At 36.1% G+C, this 20,046-nt stretch overlaps 1 protein-coding gene across 1 annotated transcript in view; it reads left to right on the forward strand.

Annotated features, from left to right (window-relative positions):
- Nucleotides 1–11,188: 11,188 nt before the first annotated feature.
- The window catches only part of pde4dip (phosphodiesterase 4D interacting protein), a 101,954-nt gene continuing 93,096 nt past the window's right edge, over nt 11,189–20,046 (forward strand). Inside the window, exons 1-3 of the mRNA XM_056481221.1 lie at nt 11,189–11,587; nt 17,619–17,668; nt 19,381–19,448. Of these exons, the coding sequence (XP_056337196.1) occupies nt 11,562–11,587; nt 17,619–17,668; nt 19,381–19,448 (144 nt within the window). The 5' untranslated portion in view covers nt 11,189–11,561. The remainder of the gene's footprint in view (nt 11,588–17,618; nt 17,669–19,380; nt 19,449–20,046) is intronic.

The following is a 20,046-nucleotide window of genomic DNA, read 5'->3' on the forward strand; positions in this document are numbered from 1 at the left end:
AATCATTTATTATCAACAGTGGTATTGTAAGAACATTCAGTTATCCACTTTCCAGCTGGGATTTTAAAACTGAATTGTGGTGCAAATTTAAAGAACTGCATTCCTAAAACTTGCATTTCCACTAATGAATATAGCATTCCTTAAGCCAGTAACTATATACTGTTTCAAATGTGCATACTAATCATTTTAGGTCCAGCACATCTGGAATGCTTTAAAATTTAAAGAGACGATATACGTGACATATGAGAAATTAGGCTTTGTTTAACATTATTAATCAAAAGTCGCCTCTTTACAAGAGCCTATGAATAAATTGTAACATTTTTCATGCATGTATCCAGAGAGGCTTGTAAATCATTTGGCTCATAAAGAAATGCGCAAGTATTTAAAACTTACTTTGTTGATGTTTTTATACTGGCATTCATTGAAAGCAGGCGGCCCCAAAAAACCCACAGGTGAGCATGACGTCTTGGTTCATATTCAACTCGTACACTAAGGGAAAACCTAGAAACCATCTGTCTGTATTTAATGAAAAGCATTCCACCGCCTTTTGAATTAATGAAATATTACACTGCAACGTTCAAGAATATCTTTAGACAAGATTTATGTGCCAATAGACCTATTTTGGCTTCCAGGGATGGAGCAATTCTCTGTTTTCCTTAGTATGTTTCAGAAACAAAGGAAATCCAACTGTAACTTTCGTGTCTTGTGAGAGAAGCTTTGCAAATTTAAATTTGGTAAAAAATATAATCTGTTTTACAATGTTTTACAACTGCTTTGCTAAATGAAATATTATATTTATCATTTAATAGGAGCTATATTATTTTGCAGACATAAAACAGAAGTTTTATTGAATTATTAATTAAACTGAATTATTGCATTTCAATAATAAACACAATTACATTTTTGGCTTCAAGTTAAGTGGCTTCTCTAGTATGATTCTAGAAAAGGAAATTCAACTATAACTTTCATGTTTGAGCTAGAAGCTTGGCAAATTTAAATTTAAAAACACATAACCTCTATAAAAAACTGAAATGAAATGAGTATTTAATATATATCCGGAGCTATATTTTGCCAACATAAAAATATGAGGCATAATTAATTACTTTTATTTATGAATTAGTGTTGTTGATTATATATAATCAAATAATATACTAAATATAACCTGTTTTAAAATGTTTTACAATTGCTTTAAAGAAATAAAATATTATATTTAGCATTTAATAAGAGCTATAATGTAATAATATTAAAGTTTTATTGAATATTATTAGTATAACTATTATTATTTATATTTAAAAACACAATAAAAATTGTGGCTTCAAGTTCATTGGTTTCCCTAATATGTTTCTGAAAAAAAAAGTAAATTCAACTATATTTTAACTATATCAACTAAATTTCAACAAACTATTTCAACTATCAACAAAATTTCATGTTAATTTGGTTAAAAACAATATATAATCTGTTTTACAATGTTTTACAAATGCTTTAATAAATGAAATATTCATTCATTTATTCATTCATTTTCTTTTCGGCTTAGTCCCTTTATTAATCACCACAGCGGAATGACTTGCCAACTTATCCAGCATGTTTTATGCAGCGGATGCCCTTCCAGCTGCAACCCATCACTGAGAAACACCCATACACACTCAATCACACACATACACTACGGCCAATTTTAGCTTATTCAATTCACCTATAGCGCATATCTTTGGACTTGTGGGGGAAACCGGAGCACCCGGAGAAAACCCACGTCGACACGAGGAGAACATGCAAACTCCACACCAAAATGCCAACTGACCTAGCCGAGGTCCGAACAGCACTCTTCATTATGCCACCGTATCGCCTAAATAAAATATTATATTTATCATTTAAATATTAAAGTTTTATTAAATATTATTAGTAGAATTATTATTATTTTTATTTAAAAACACATTAAAATGTTTGGCTTCAAGTTCATTGGTTTCCCTATAGTATGTTTCAGAAAAAAGGAAATTCAACTATAATTTATCTATCAACTATGTTCAATTATGTTTCATGTCCTGTGCTAGAAGGTGGTGAATTTAAATTTGATGACATAATAACATCTATAACAAAGCTGACAATTGCTTTTTAAAATGAAAGAGTATTTATTATAATCAGAGCTATATGTTGCCATATGAGGCATCATGAATTAATTGTATTTTTGATTATTTATTATCATATTTTTGTCTAATTTAATTTTTAATTGTATTTTTAAATAAATATTTAAATTAACACAAAAGAATCACATTATCATTTTTCAGGATGGATCATCATTATATCTATAAACTACAATTAAATTTAGCTTGCACATGCCATACAAAGTCTCAGATTCCTGTAGATACGACTGTAATAAAACAAGCCCATCTCTGTGCTTTGTTGTCCAGATGAGGCTTTTCTTGTGCTGGGAACAGCAGTTTGCGCTCCAGCCCTGCTGCTCTGAGGGGAGCACAGTGGAATTTGGTGCATTTCCCCTTTTCGTGCGCTGGACTTGTTCGCTCGCTGCCAACTCTGGGCTCCATTTCGCCTCCACATGGATTCTTCCCTCAGGGGTCATGATGACAGCGAGCAGATCGATAATTAGAAAAACAAAAAATGGGAGTCTGTGGACACGGAGGGCAGTGTGTAATATTAACATAGACATTGAGGAATGGCTGACGAATCACAGGCTGTTTTGACAGTTCCAAACAAACCCGGGGACGACTGAGGGACAGAGTGATGACTTTCGGAGACTGGGAGGGGCACTTAATAACACCTCACCCCACTCCAAAACCCTCTTACTCACGCAATCAATCTTAAATTATTCTTTGTATAAGTAAGGCTTTTACAAACATGCCAAGGTCATACTGTTTTTTTTTACTGTTTTATTTTATTTTTTTTACTGTTTTTTATTTTATTTTACTAACATTTTTCCCTCTTTTTTTCTTCTAAATTACCTTTGTTTTTTAGTTTTAATACAGCCTGAAACCTTATGTTAATTACCAGATTTCAGGTCATTTTTTTAACTAAGATATTATTTATTTATTTTTTTTACGTTTTCTTACAGAAATTTTTACATTTTAACAAATGTTTAACAGGTGTTTAACATGTATTTGGACTTAACATATGTGTTGTTTTAGGGTTGAATTCATGTCCATAAATTGCCAAGAAAAGCTATTGGTATTTTTTGCTAGGATATTATGCTTTTTCCCTAACAATTTGTTGTACTCATCTTCTCAGATTTTTATATAGTGACACTAAACTGTCTGAAATAATTAGGATAGAATCTGATTAATCAAACTCATTTATCCAGCTGTTTTTGTAAATCTGATTATGTGCTTTACCAACTCTTGGCCACAAGGTGGCCTTCAAAAATCAGACAGAAGTGATTCTGAAGCGAGCAGCATGGCTTCAGATGGCTGTGGGTGGTAGAGGTACCATGTGTTTTTCGTGACCCCAAAACATTTGACAACAATTTGTTTATTATCATGCTGTTATGGGTAAACTTTGAAAGCTTAGTTTGCTTGTTAAATGAACTAGTAACTAACACATAATTATGCTTTCCAAGTAAAGTGTTGCTCCAGTGGTGAAAATTGTTTCCTTGTTTACCAAAGACAGAAACAGATAACCAAATTATGCTAAAATCACGCCTTTAATCACATGTGAAACCATACTGTGTAAGTATCTTACAAAGAGGTCTTAACTCCTTTAAACTAATGTTTAATATAAAATAGGCAGATGTAAACTTTTTAGCTTACCTTGTTTACTTTGTTGATATCCGGTAGCTATATGAGCTGCTTTTCAGTTTCATCTTTTTCTTCTTTGCCTTTCATGAGAGGACAAACAGGAGTTAATTCACTCTGCGTTAGTTATGCAACCAAAGTCCCTTTAAGGATGTAACTCAACAATTTTCCCTGTTAGTTCGAGCTTGCTCATAATGGATGTGACGGAGTATAAAAATCTATTTTAGGGTTTTCTTCTTTTTCCTGAAATGACCAACCTTGTTAAATTTAGTCACATCTTTCGGCAGCACAACCATAGGAAAAGAGGCTTCTGCAGGCAGTAACTATTTAAGAGAAAAAAGACTTTTTTGACTAATGAAGGCCTGAAGCTCTTTTTTGTTCTCTGCCTGTACACTAACTTTGCACCTTTAATATTCTTTTACATTGTATTTGTTTTATTATTTATAAAAAAGATATGGCTGTAATGATCATAATTTGTTAGAATGTAGAATAATGTAGGTTAACTTATGGCAGCATTGACTACACATTATTCAATTTTCATTCATTTTTCTTTGGCTTAGTTCCTTTACTCATCAGGGGTTGCCACAGCGGAATGAACCGCCAACTTATCCAGCATATGTTTTACACAGTGAATGCCTGTCCAGGTGCAACCCGGTACTAGGAAACATCCATACACACTTATTCACACACATACACTAAGGCCAATTTAGTATATACAGTTTACCTGTGCCCAAGGGCGATTTTAGGATTTTAATTTTAGGTGGGCCCCACGTCACCCATCCACCCCGCTCTTCAGTTTGTGATCGCTCCTGCATTTTGCGCTACAGCCCCCCTTAAATAGGCCTAGCATCGCCCATGCATGTACCGCATGTCTTTGGACTGTGGGGAAAACCTGAGCACATAGAGATTCCACAGAAATGCCAACTGACCCAGCTGGGACTCGAACCAGCTACCTTCTTGCTGTGAGGCATCATTGCTAACCACTGAGCCAACGTGTCGCACATTATTCAATTTTTGCAAATAAAATATCGATATGAAATATTAGTAAGTTTAAAGTAATCTGAGAGACATAGACTACGATCTGTTGGCTTAGATTTTCAACAGATTTTTCAGAAATGTTCAGACATTTTTTTAACACATTAATTAGCACCCCTTTTACAAAAAACATAGTTCTTCTAGAATTAAACAACCTAGACCTTGTTAAACCACTATAACCATGCAATAGATTTGGTTTTGATACACCGTTGTTTAACAATGGTTACTTTATATATAAAACTGCAGTATAGCCTATATGGCAATTCATTACACATAAACCGTTTTTATATACATAAATATAATTATCATACAAATATTTTGAAAATACATAAAAAAACAAACCAACACATTACCTGTTAAAGCTTATCCAAATCTCAGATCTTGGCCTTGTTTAAGAACCAGGAACTTTGCAGTAATGTTAGCATCTTAGTTGATTTCCACTGAGTGACGACACTTTGGCCGTTAAAAATGGCGGATTCGTCAAAAATTAGGCTAGTCGTTCATCTTTTGTAATCTTATTAACTAGTTTCATTATTTATTTATTTTTTATTATTATTAGGCTATATTGATTTTAATAGGCTCACGCTCTTGTAGTTTTAGCAATGCTAATTAATTGACGGTGGGACAACTACATTTGCCAAACTTGGCTGCAATGTCTGAACATTCATCGGTAGCTACATTATTTCAGGGCGGAATAGTAAACATTTAGTTAGCCACTAAAAACAATGTCTAGAAGCTGTGATGAATGACTGCTTTAAGCATAGAGAATCAGCTGCACGAGGCTGTCTCTCAGCATCTCCTGACGCGTGCGGTATCCGGAGCGTTGTCTGCCAGCAGTGTATTATTGGACCGCGGGGGTTGCTTACACCGACTCTACCATTGTGACAATGAACTGCGCATCCTCATTCGCATCTGAAGCAACGAGACTCGATTTCTGACGTCTGCAGCACAATGACAGGTTCATTTACCGTAATTTGACGGTTTGATATCAAGTGCTATTGTGGATATGAGGGGAAGCGGATGAGAGATGGACTAATATGGACTGGACACCGTGTGACGAGCGACATCAGAGAGATGCTGAAAGGTACAGTATGTCTGCGAGTCCGCAATTAGTAGCTAATAACAAGTTAAAAATGCTGTGGTTGAGGGTTTATTTGTTTTTTAAAAATATATCTGGTGTTGTTTTTGATAGTTAAAAGACATTAAGCACGCCAAAGCAGCCTTTTCTGTGTGTGTTTATGACACGGTCTTGTTTTATAAGCTGAACAGGCATCAACATAATAACCACGCTAGACTTTGTGTTGACAGAAAATGCAAGTATCTGTTAATCACGTGTCCATATGTGTCCTGTCATGTTGATTTGTTTAAATATAGGTATGTTGAAAGGTAAGTCTGGATTTGTTCCTGTGAGGTTCATTGTTCTTTGAACATTTTACAATCCACTTAGCATGAATGAAGAATAATTAGGATATGGCTTCCAATTCCACTTATCAACTGCTTGTCTAGATTAGTGTTGAAACTGTCTCAGTGATAAGAAACATAAGAGGAAGTGTAATTGCAGAAATGTAAACAGATGTTTGTGAAATTAATATTGGCGTCATATTGCTTTTTAGAGCATTATACTTACAAAAAAAAAAAGAAAACAGAAAGAAAAAAGCTTTAGTGTGAAAAATTACATGAATGTACATTACATTACCTTTACATTATTGATATTTTATCCATAGTTCTCACCTCTGATGTTTGATCTTATTGATTAGGGTTGCCAGGTGTTTGGAACAAAAACTGCTAATCAAAATTAGACCAACCATGCTCTGGGAGGTTTCAGAATCAGAATTGCATTCCTGAGGGTATATTTAAACATTTAAACATGTTTTTCTCATAATGTCAGTTACCCTGTTTTATGGTCCAGTTAGATTATTGATCTGGGTTGTGCTCACAATTGACTGGCTTTGTTATTTTAAAATGGATTTGTTGAAATGGTTTATTTGAATGTGTGAATGCTGCCATCCCATCCTTGACACCACCAAAAATGTAGACTATTAAAAAGTTGGGCCTCAGTCTGCTTTTGCACAAACCTTATACAGCTAGAATAAAATATGCGCTTAACATGGAACAAAGACATTTTATCAAACCAAAATCAGGACATGATATAACCAGGGTGCGAATTACAGGGGGGTTTGGGGGGATTGACCCCCCTAATTAACGCTTAATCTACCCTGAAGGACATCAAAACAAGATGTTTGGGGGGGGGGGGGGGGGCAGCTTTTTAATTGTAAGAAATTGCTTTCTCCGATGTCTGATCTATATCTTATATATCAATAATTAAAAATGTATAATGTAAAAATACATTTGACCTCCCTATAACAGTTCATACCATTGAGAATGCATAATCACGCCAATCAATGCTTAGGTAAATATCATTTAACAGTCTGAAACTGGCAGTTCTAGAGCACCGAAAGACATGTTAAGTATTCACAAAACATGTTTCTTGTAAAATAGGTGTTTATATCTGCATGTAGCCTAAAAAAAGAAAAATTAGACACATAGTTTGTACAGTTTGACCTACAGTAACCTCTAAAATGGTCACTAAATATCCCTCAAAACCCTGAAAGCGTATACATTTTATTAATAAATTAGATGCAAAATCTCAGAATGCTCAAGCATTTCTGTTTTTCGTATAGTCATGATGTTGCCCATTACAGTTCAATTCAGACATCAGAAATGTGTCTCCCTGCTGAAGGTTGTATGTGTGATGCAGGAATAATTGGCGCTATTTTTAATTTTTGAGCTCTTCCTGGCTTCTCTACTGATAAAAATAGCATCATATGAGCACAAATTGAATGAGAACACTCAGTGTACAAACTTGTTTTGGGTGTTTAGTAAGTTCTGCTTCAGAATATAAGTAAATAAAGGATTATATGTTTAATTTTCTTTCTTTTTTCTTTTTTGGCCAATAATGAACCAAAGGTATGGAACTAAGTGAGAACAAACCACTAAAATAAACAAAGCTTATTAGACTGATGTTTATAGTCAAAATCTGTGTTTAGACACATTAATTTTCCTCTCAAAACTGCTGTTAAATGCTACAGCAAATGTGAGAGCAGCTGTTTGAAGTTACGACGAGCTCTCCATGTCATTTACTTCGGTTAATATTTTCAGTGCTAGATGAGTAGGACTGTTCAAACGCTTCTGATAATGACTTTCTAGCATTGCATCTGCTTCCTAATAGCTTTCTAATTGTAATTGACACAATATTATGTCTGCTTCTAATTCTACTGTCGCAGATGGACGTGTAGCAAGGAATTGTAGGAGTTAAACAAGTTCATTAACAGCTTGTAAAAATGTGACAGAGTTAATTACGGAGTCCATCACCTCCCTCCGCCGTATACACAGACGTATATATACAATGAAGGACATGTCCTGTTTTCAATCAGCCTGAGCAGGGATTGCCTGGGATTCATTCTACACATATGGCAACCCAGAATTTCCTTGTCAGTGTTGTGAATTCATTATATACAAGACATAGGAGCATGAACAATTCCACCAATTGAGTATATTTAATAATAATAGCCATAAGCCTGCCTGCTCACATACCATGTAATAGTCTGTAAACGTAACCATAACATGTGAGGTCATAGACGTCTTAATGCTTGAAAAAATCTCACTCACATGATGTTTAAAAAATATTATGGTATAAAAAGGTGCTCTATTTTGCTATATGTTTATGGTCTAGAAAAGTAGTAGATGTAGTGATGTCATAGCTGTTAGGATCACCTGCTCTCAAAGTGCTCACTATGAAAGCTTTTCTGATATGAAATGGGCTGTTTGTGGTTTAGTTCCAGAGTCCTGTGTGACTTGTGGTTCTCCGTTAGTCGTGCAGCAAGCAGCTGGTCCTGGGCAGCTGTTCAAACACAGGGATTTCAGATTGAAGGGTGGAAACATAGTGCAGTCTCAGTGGTAATTACAGGGTCATCGTGGCTCCTGGGTTAGACACACTACCTCTTTCCCTGTTATTGGAAGTATACCTTGCTTTAGCCTGATTTTTCTGTATTTTTATGTAAATTCTGTCTATCTATTCTATCTCATTTATTTCCTGCGAAACTCTCGAGCATCTTTAATCATTCTGTCAAGCCGTGGAGAAACCTCTCAAGAGAGTCCCAACACAGTCGCATGCTGGCTTTTCTTGAAAGAGTAAAGCGTGACATTTCCCAGGCCTGCAAGACGACTTATGGCATGCTTAATAAGGAATAAAATGCAGCTGATTAGGAACACATGATGATGAACAGTTAGCAGTCTCTTCCAATGTCAATTATTTAACCGGTGGAAGATTTTGTAATTATGTAACATGCCTGAATGGTATTTCTCGCTTGAGTTAGTCTGTACCTTGGGAAAAAAGGTGATATAACTGTTCGGAGAAGTTGTTTTTAAAGGGATAGTTCAAGCATGAATATAAATTCTGTCATTATTTGTTAACCTTAATGTCATTCCAAAAGTTCCAAAAGAAATTCATACTTTTTTGTAATATTATAACAATAAATGAGAAATTAAGTTTCCAAGTTTCAATAAAAGAGCAAAGCACATTTGAAGCCACAAAATAGGCACAGAATGAAATTTAGGTGATTATTTACTGATGGATCATTGAACCAGTGAGTTGAACTTGAGAATCAAATCAGTTTGACCTCATAAGACTTGACTGATTTCATTCCATCTTGTTGACCAGATGAATATACTCACATTAAAACACTACACTCTCAGAAAAAATGGTACAATGTTGTACCAAAGAAGGTACAAACCCTTGTCACTGGGGCAGTACCTTTTAATGGGACGGAATTGTACCTAAAGACAAAGAAACAAAATTGTGTCATTGCAGTTTGTACCTTTAAGGACACAAAGAAACTAAAATGGAAATGAAAGTTAAATATAGTTTATTCAAATTATGAATCAGTGCTATATTTATAAAAAATTCCACTATGAAACAGTTTTATGATATAATTGTGAAGTATTTGTGTCCCTGACCTTTTTAATGGCATGTTTTCAAAGAAGTTTGATGAAAGCCAAATAGGAGTGGCAATTAATGACAGAATTGTCATTTTTTTCTGAACTATAACTTTAAAAGCAGCATGTATCTATTAGTGATATAAAATAATGTTCATATAATGTCATGCTATAAACTTTGCCTGAATTAAGCTGTTTTGAAACAGGCTGTGTTGTATAGCACAGTGGTTCCCAAAGTGGGGGCCGGGACCCCCTAGAGGGTCATGGGAAAATGACAAGGGGGTTGCTTGGTGATTTCCAAAAATCAAATAAATTTCATTAAACTATTAGAATCACCATATTTTAACCATAACACACAGAAGATAAAACTTGTAGTTTTACTAGTAAAAAAATAACATGCAAATGAAAAGCCATTAGCCTTTAAATTATTATTATTATTATTATAGGATTGGTGTGTTTATGTTAGATTAACAACACAGCAATAGCATCAGCTACAGCTGATTAATTTTATAGCACCAGGTTTAACTTTCTGACTCCTTTATGGCAATCAAATACATTAAAAATAAATACAGGCCGTAACTGAATATTGAGGATTATATTTTATGGTCTCCAAAATTAAACCAAGAATAGACTTGTGCTGAAAACATTGTGTCCACCACTCTCTTTAGTTGAGGTTAATATTAAATTAAGCAAATTAATAAATGACTATAAAAATGATGTGGTTGTTAGTCTGTTGCACTTTTTTGTGTTGTCAATATGCTCGTCTTTAAATTGGCCTATTGTTGTGTGCGCAACATTTGTATATTTATAACCACCTCTGAGGAATTCAGGGGTCGCGAGTCACTGGCATTGTTATTTTGGGGGTCACGGGCTGGTATAGCACACTATGTGACTTGACTTTGAGTTTGCATGTACGAAAGTCATATAAATATTTCTCTTACTAAACTGTTACACAAGTCATCAGCCACTCCCCTGGAAAATATGTGATGCAATTTCCATGTCTGTCTCCTTTTGTTTAGTCACACACTGTGGATTTCATAAATCATCATGGAGCGAGACAGAACCTCACAGTTGTGTGCTTTCTAAATATATGTATATTTATCTGTCTTTCTCAGCTGACTTGACTTTCGAAGTCTTTTTGAACTTGGGAACATCAGATTCGTCATCTTCAGCAGAAAGAGATAATCCTCTTAAATGCAGCGTTTCACCTACAGACCTGTCTGAGCCTGTGTTCCTCATTGCCCCTCCTCTCAGCTCACAGACACCCACAGCTAGGGGCGAATAGCCCATTTACAACTTAAAGGATGCTCCTCAAGCCTGGGCAGGAAGGCCCAATGTGGTTTGTAGTTGGAAACCACATGCACACACACACACACACTCCTCCCCACACATACACAGAGAAACCTGTCTTTGAGCGTGCATGAACAGATCATTCTTTCAGGGCAAGCCAGTGGCGCACCGAGTGTGTGTGTACTCTCACCTCTGTGCTGTTTACCACTTACCAGCCCTCTGTGTGTGTGTTTCACTGACTCCTGGTCTGGCCTTGCCACGTCAAATGACCGTCTCCTGCCTGCCGTCCAGGGAGAAATTGCAGCCCTGCATGTGTGTGAGTGTGTGCTTATGTTTGGTTGGACTCCTGACCAGCTTGGTCTTTGGAAATGAAGATTTCTTCACTAAAACACTGGATTGAGATCAGAGCCACAGAAGAGAGCCTGGCTGTTTCCTTCTTTAAGAGCTGAGTTTGTTCCTGTCTGCTCTTTTTCAACTTTCGCTGTGGTTTTGGATGCCACGAGGATGAGTGGATTTCTGTATCGTGGCAGGTAAGGGATTCACCTCTAACAAAGCAATGAAAGACTGTTTGCTTTCTGATTTTTTTTGTTCTATTTCTGTGTGTCCCGCCATGTCTTTGGGATTTGTTTGTTGTTAGAGTTTGAATCCAGGCATAACTCGCAGTAATTTAAAAAATGTGGGAGCAGAATGTCTGGTTTGCCTCATGGTAAAGCTGAAAATATATACGGAAACATTTTGCTTGACTAAATTAAGAACAGAAAGTTCATTTAATGCTACTCATAATGAATGGGAATTCTCAACTGTGCCCCTCCGTTTCTGCAATATCACTGTTTAAACAGTGTTCAAGCACACCATTTGTCAGTACGGGGGAGTTGACTTCTCAGCTGACCACATGTGTGATTGTGAGTGACCTAGAGCAGGTGGTCATGACTCAGGAATCTTCTGATGTCTATTTCTGTTGGGCATGTTTATATGTGATAAAGCTGGATTTTCCTTCTTTGTGGAAAGACTTTCTGTACAAAAACAAAGAACGTTACAAACTCATTAGCATAGGCCCATCCCCCATGATATGCGCACATTTGTGGGTGGATCGTTGTTGAAATGGTGGAGTTGTTGACACCCTCGGTCAGCTGTGTGTGGAAGACCATCTGTTTATGTTCCTTTTGCTTGTTGCAAACTTCAGTCTGTCGCTCTCCGTGGGGCAATAATGTGATGTGCGATGGATGTTCTTTGGCTTTTAGGAGTCTCCGAGATCTTTCAAGTGGTTTGACATAATTATGCTAATTAGGCGCTTAATTCTTTGTCTCTCAGATCAAAGCGATGAAAGTCAGCGCCTCTATCTGCCATACTATATTCTGTCTGACCTGTGCTTTCATCTGATCAATTTTTCTGATAAGTGGACATGGTATTGAATAACTAACATATGAACATTAACTGGGAAGTTTTATTCTTAAACAATGTACTGTACTCCATCTCTTATATCAAGGGCTCAAGTAATTATTCAAAGTAGATTTTGGTTTACCATTTTAATAAGATGATGGGTGATTTCCAAGCAGGGGTCTACAAACCCCAGGGTGTACTTAATCAGATTCCACTGGGTAAGACGTTGCTTTGTTAAACCTTTAAAATGGTAATAGTAATCAGATTTAGTTTTGAGGAAGTGGCATTTTAATCTGATGGTAGGATTCACTGCTGCTTAAATGTTTGGAGTTTGTGTGATTTAAAAAATACATAAATTAAGACATTTATTAAGCAGAGTTGGTCAAAAATTGACTTTCATAACGTCCTAAAATGATTCTTCTTCAACTAAATGCACTAAAAATGTTGTTCATTAAACTATCCTGAAAAGTACCATGGTTTCCACAACAATATTAAATTATTATTTATGTAAAAGATATATTTTTGAAGCAAATCAGTATCAGGATTGGCCCTAAATCTAAAATAATTAGGGATGTTCAAATCCGATCACATGATCGGATTTCGGGCTGATCACGCGGTTACAGATTCGATTGGAATCGGACGTTACTCGAATATATATCTATGAAATGAAGTTATATGTAATATATAACTTAACACAGAAACAGCAATGCATGCGTCTTGACATCACTTTGTTGCAGAGACGCTATTGGTTAAATGCCGATGTTGTGCCAAAAAATGCAACCCTGCTGCAAAATTCACCCCCTCATAGACTTTCATTAGCATTCTCGGTCTACATTAAAGTAAATAAAAAGCCATAATTGATTAAAACGTAAAATGCTTATTATTTTGATGGATAAAGCAAGGACATGAAGTGAAACACATTTTAAAATGTACTAGGTTTACGAAGAAATTAAAAATAGTAATATTGACTGTGGTGTAGCCTAAAATAAGGCTTTTTGGGCTGTATTTATCAGACATTTAGGCTACATGAAACACATAAAATTGTTGTTGCTGTTTTAAACTAAACCACACATTAAACAATAATCTCGTCGGTATTGTATTGAAAGTCATTCTATTTATTTATTCATTCATTCATTTTCTTTTCAGCTTAGTCCCTTTATTAATCTGGGGTCGCCACAGTGGAATGAACCACCAACTTATCCAGCATTTGTTTTATGCAGCGGATGCCCTTCCAGCCACAACCCATCACTGGGTTACACACTTATTCACACACACATACACTACAGACAATTTAGCCTACCTAATTCACTTGTACCGCATGTCTTTGGACTGTGGGGGAAATCGGAGCATCCGGAAGAAACCCACGTGAACGCAGGGAGAACATGCAAACTCCACACAGAAACACCAACTGACCCAGCCGTGGCTCGAACCAGCAACCTTCTTGCTGTGAGGCAACAGCACTACCTACTGCGCCACTGCGTAAGGGAAGGGTTCCATTCATAAAACTCACCTTAGTCACTCTCATTAGTATCATAACTCTATTATAAATAAAAAAAAAATCTATTTCAGTTAACAGATGCACATTACAGAGGGGGTGCTTTTTACGGCAGGGGTGCGTTTCTCAGCACAACACCGGCAAAGTAGAACACGGAAGCAACATGATGCAGAAAATGCGAGAATGTCTGTAGTCTGGAGGTACTATAAAATTGATGATGACAACATTGCTATAGATAACTGTAAGATATGTAAACTTAAAATTGCCTGGCTGGTAAATTAAGCTGAGGTGCTTTTTGTTTTTATATTCAATTTTTTTATATTTACTGTTGCACTAAAATCCAAAAGTGAAGAATTGATGTTATTTATTACTTGATTGTTCAAGCTACCTCACAGAAGTGCTCTGTTTATTAACAGTTTGTTAAAAATAATCACTGCTGACAATTTAGCTTTGCCCAAAGAACAATTTTTAAAATATATATTAATAAAAAAGCTTGAGTAAATGAGATGCAGCTTTGGTGAGCATTATAGAACAATCTTGAAAACAATGAATAATCCAACTGACACCAAAATGTTTAATGGTATTTAGACATTTTGTAGCATATTATTTTCAGACAAGCATCCACATGTTAATGTGTCAAATTCAGTTTACATCTGAATGAATCAGCCCTTAAAAAGGCTATTTAAAAACTGCATGGCTGGCAGATGTTTGCCATTTTATGAGACATGTGAGCATGAGAAAACATCATCTTACCTTATTACCCTATTAGGCTGCCACTCACTTCAGTGATTTAGTTGTGCATCAACAAACAGCTGATTCTTAGTTGTCTCATGACAAATGTTGAAAATCATTGTGGAAAAAAATGTGCTATGCTATTGAAAATGATGGCATAAACTAGGAGTCCTCAATAGTATGCAGTAGTACTTCAGGCCAGTTTGACAAATATAAATCAAGTTAAAATATGTGGTTTAAAATACAATGTAAGTATATGACTACGCTTTTAATCTAATTTAATGGCTATAAAAGATGAGAATTATAAATGTACATACTGGAATAAAATAAATGAATTATACTTTATTTTATATAAAAATTAAAACAGACTGTGAAAGACGTATGTAGTGTTTTTAATCAATCTTTCAAGTAAATGCAGTTTCAGTAAGCATGAAAAACACCAACAACATTTAAATGGTGATGTTAAATTTATAACAGTATTTGTGCATGTTATTTTAGGCTTGGCTTAAAATCAAGGGGTTCTTAGCCTGATAAAGCCTGAATACTTCTAAAATACACAAATACAAAATCGATGTTATTCAAACATAAGCCGAGCACTCAAGCACTGTGTGCATGTGTAAGATGAGTCTGCCTCAAATGTCCTTGTGTCCATTTGTGCTGATGATTTGCAATCTGAGCTGCCTTTTAGAGTCTGTGGGCACTAATCAATAAGAATGCGTTTAGGAGGTTAAATATTAATGTTTAGAGGAGTTACACTGAGGGAGTGCTAGAACTTTGCTTATATCAAAAATTAGGCAGGAGGTCTCTTCTGATAACCTAGTGGGCAGAGCGCTGATATATAATGCAATATATAGTGCTGCTGCGTTTCAGGCGTCCTGAGTTTGAGTCCTGATCACATCCCCTCACTCTCTCCAACTTCACTTCATGTCTAGCTACTGTCCTGTCATAATAAATGACAGCATGCAGGCTTTTTACTGTGTGTATACCTATCTCCGCCCCTAACCTTAGACCTCACAGTGACATCATTAGCTCTATTGAGTGCATGTATCTGAAACTGCATGTCTGGAACTGCATGTCTCAGCTTGCATGTGCAAGTCTGCAGCCAGACACTATTGGAGGAGAAAGCTAACTTATTTGATGTTATAATTTAGCTCATGTCAATATTATTTTTATGAAGCAGATGGCAGGGTACAGACATTCAGAGCAAAATCAGACAGTAAAAATTAACAGGTGCGCTGTCATCGCTTTGGAAACATGATGGACTTAATAGTCTTTAGCACTGGAACTAAGGTTTGTGAACTGGAAATGTGTGTGATGTTGAAATGTTTTAGCCGTTTTCAACATCTCAGTAATGCTAGAAACAAATGTCTAACAAGCTAGATAACGATTATTTATGAGAAAAATCCCTTGCACAACTTTCTCAAGCCCGCTTCTGTTGCAGCTGAGAATGTTTCAATATGACTGGAGCCAAAAAAAGATTTTCAGTTCAAAAATGTACTGTAAATAGAATTCAGAAAACATAGGCTGTTTCTGAAATCATTCCTATGTGCTCATTCAGTAATTCACTATTTGCTACATTGATTTACTAATATAGCCACTTGAAGCAGAAGCAGCAGAAGGGTTGCCATTTAGGGATGCTGGTTGTTAAATGCTGGTTTTGTGCAGACCCTGTTATTTAGTTGGTATTTTAACACTTTGCAAATGTCTATTAATAATAAAGCAAAGTGTTTCTATTTTTGTCGTATTTGCAGACATTAATTAAATAATATTTTATGTTAATACAGTACACTGATAGGATTCCACTGTGGATGCCATCTTGTGGTCAGAAGCGCAAACTCTAACAGAGCATTATGGGTATTCTAGCCTTTGAGTGTTCATTGGTTGTGCACTCGTTATTGTGGGATTGATTGAGTGCACTTCAGAGCCTCCACTACGGTTTCAGACACCACTAGAAATGGCTGCTCCTTCCAATATTGCACTATTTAAGGGCATAGGGGTGATTTCAGATGCAGCAGTTATTAGTGACTCTGATGGCTGTTGGAGGCAACAACTTATTGCGTGGGGTGGCATGGTGGCTCAGTGGTTAGCATTGTCGCCTCACAGCAAGAAGGTTGCTGTTTCGAGTCCTGAGTGGGCCAGTTGGCATTTCTGTGTGGAGTTTGCATGTTCCCCCCATATTGCCGTGGATTTCCTCCGAGTGCTCCGGTTTCCCCCACAGTCCAAAGACATATGGTATAGGTGAATTAGGTTAACTAAATTTTCCATAGTGTATGAGTGTGTCAGTGAATGGGTGTTTCCCAGTGCTGGGTTGTGGCTGGAATGGCATTTGCTGCATAAAACATATCCCGGAATAGTTGGTAGTTCATTCCGCTGTGGCAACCTCTGATACATCGATACGCTGCTCGTTGCAGAGCCACTTGGGCTCCAATAGGAGGAGCTTGAGCTCCAGCTCCTCCTCCTATAAGCTGTTTTAATGCGTACACCTACCCCACCCCTAACCCTAACCCCAACCCCCAGACGCATCACTTGTAGAAGAAGTGCAAGCAAGGAGCTGGAGCTCAGCTCTGCCCAAGTGGCTCAGCAGTGATTACCACTTGGATAAATCAGGGACTGAGCCGAAGGAAAATGAGTGAATGAATGAACTTATTGCTTGCACTTGCACTTGTGTGCCAGAGAGTTAAAGTGATTCAGTGTCCTAATATACAGTATATAGTAAAATGAAGCTGGAAATACACGTTCCCAGATATAGGCATAGTATTTACCATCTATTATTGTATGTTTTAAAAATTAGTTTTTACATCGTTTTAATTTTCAGTCTACAGTCATTCATAGATGACCCAGCAAGATGGAGAAGGTTGTAAAACATATTATATATAGACCTGTACTATTGTGTGTTCAACAGAAAAAATTAAATGGAGACAACACAAGTATAAATCTTTCCTTGTATGTTTCAGACACTATAATGGACGTAAAGCGGCCAGGCCCAAGAGCATGATCGACATGGGTGGGTATAAAGCTGGTAGCACTTCCATTTTAGGATAGATTAACCTTTTTTTTATATATATCCACATATTTTTTATGCTGTCACAACACAGTTGTACAAATGGTTCATTATGGATTGCCCAAGCACTGCTCTTACCTCTAGTCAAATCACTGTAATGCATGACCTCTTGTGGATTTTTTTAATAGACTTTGACTTAGAGCAGTGGTTCTCAAACTCTGTCCATCAAGTACCACCTCGGAAAGAAATTGTCTCTCCAAGTACCACCATAATGAGTAGTATTGAAATAGAGTAGTGTAGTAGGCCCAGTAAAGCCGCTACAGCTCTGTACAGTTCAAAAACAAGGCAGATTAAATCCTATTATTAAGAATATTTATTATTGTCAGCCACTTTAAACATTATATATAGTTTGAATATTAACACTGTACTGTGTTTATATGTAATAAAAAAACTAAAAAAAACTAAAAACGTCAACATTTAAATTAAAATGTGCTTTTAAAAGTTAAAAATGGTAGGTTATTGTTTTCAAAAGTAAAAAAAAATACTTAAATGTAAAGTATTAACATACAGTAGCCTATTTATCAACACCTGGAAATGTTGCCTGGACATCATAAATATAGGCTATATGTCATCATATTCATATGTAAATAATTTTTGATAGATTTTTAAATATATGTAGCATGTACATATGACATATTTAATTCCGCCGCGTACCACTAGAAGGAAGCCCTCGTACCACTAGTGGTACACGTACCACAGTTTGAGAACCACTGACCTAGATTTAGCCCAAATTTCCCAATGCAAAAAACGGATTGTGTAAAACATCGTCAGTGACATTTTGAATCCTTTGAGTATTTCTGCTTTGTCATGTCACTTTGTTCTAGATATCAACTGACACAAATATTAAATGAGAAACATTAAATCATCTATCCTTTCACTCCTCCGCTCCTCAGAAAGAGCATACCGTATATTCTTGAACATATTTATGAGTTGCTAATAAAAACATAAAGCTAATGGCTTAATTATGTTTCAGTAAAAGTTCCACAAAACTCCCTCTCTGAGTAAACCTCGCAGCGAGTGTGTTTGACATTTCTCTGGCACGGTAAATGTGTGGTGCAAGTTACAGGCCTATGCCTTGCACCCGTCTCCAATACAGTCCCAGGCTGACTTCCAATACACATCACTGGCACATATTAAATAAAAGTCCTTTAATAAGCTTTAATGAGGCCATGCCATGGTTTTAAAGAACTGCAAGAAGATCGAGCCTTGCCAGTGTTTTAGTGATTATGCCCTGTGGGGACTCTCTTTTTCTCATGCTGGGAAAAAACACATCATTTCACCCCTGTTCCTGGAATTTCTTTGCTAACTTTTTTTACTGTAATGCTTTGGCGCAGTTTTCACTATCTGAAGATGTTGGTATCAATACAAGTATTTGTGTGTATAATATAATATAATATAATATAATATAATATAATATAATATAATATAATATAATATAATATAATATAATATAATATAATCATAGTAATGGTGGTAAAATTGTAATGCATGTTAATAGCTAAACATTAACTTTTGTAATGAAATGTATATAGGACTAATACTATAGTAATAGTTGTTATTAATACTATTGGTAATGTTTGTCACAATAAAGCAAACATCTTTATTAATCTTACTTTTGTCTTTGATGATTGTAACCATTTGCTGTATTTGATCAGATTCCTCCAGTGTCGATGCAGAGAAGAGCTCCGTTCTTCAGACACACAGCTTGAGAGAGTTTGAGCAGGTAGGTTCCTGGTTTTATTTCACCAAAAATAGCTTTTGCATGGAACTGCTAGCCTGTGAAAGCCATTTGTCAGGCAGTTGAGTGTTTTTCACTGTGTTGAGATTGTGAACCTTTGGTGTTTGCCTGCTGAACCAGTCGTCTAGTTGAACGCTTACTAAAACAAAAATGTAAATACTATACTTTGTTTTCTAAAGTAATCAGAAGCATCCTCTTGTTGCGCAGCTAATCGCTACTTGTACCAGTTCTGACATGTTAATATGCCATCAAGCTGTCTTGGTTGATTCCGGGAGAGGTCGATTGTAAACAACATCACTATTGACATGTTCTTTCAGCTCATTGTCCTCTCTAATCAGATTTACTATGCTGTTGTCCAGTAAACACAATGGAATCCGTCAAGACTTCCAAAAGCTATGTGTGCATGCAAGCACATCCGAATAAACCTTCATGTTTTTTGTAGCTTTTCTTAAATGTGATTTCCATAAAACGCACTGTGGAGCAGAGCAGGATCTGGAATGTCCGCTGTATGCATGCTGTTGTGGTCTATCTGTATGTGAAAGGCTTTCTGGGAAGGGAGCCAGCCTATTATGGCTGTGATATA

Source organism: Danio aesculapii, chromosome 20 (genome assembly GCF_903798145.1).
Source record: "Danio aesculapii chromosome 20, fDanAes4.1, whole genome shotgun sequence".
In the NCBI taxonomy this organism is placed as follows: Eukaryota; Metazoa; Chordata; class Actinopteri; order Cypriniformes; family Danionidae; genus Danio; species Danio aesculapii.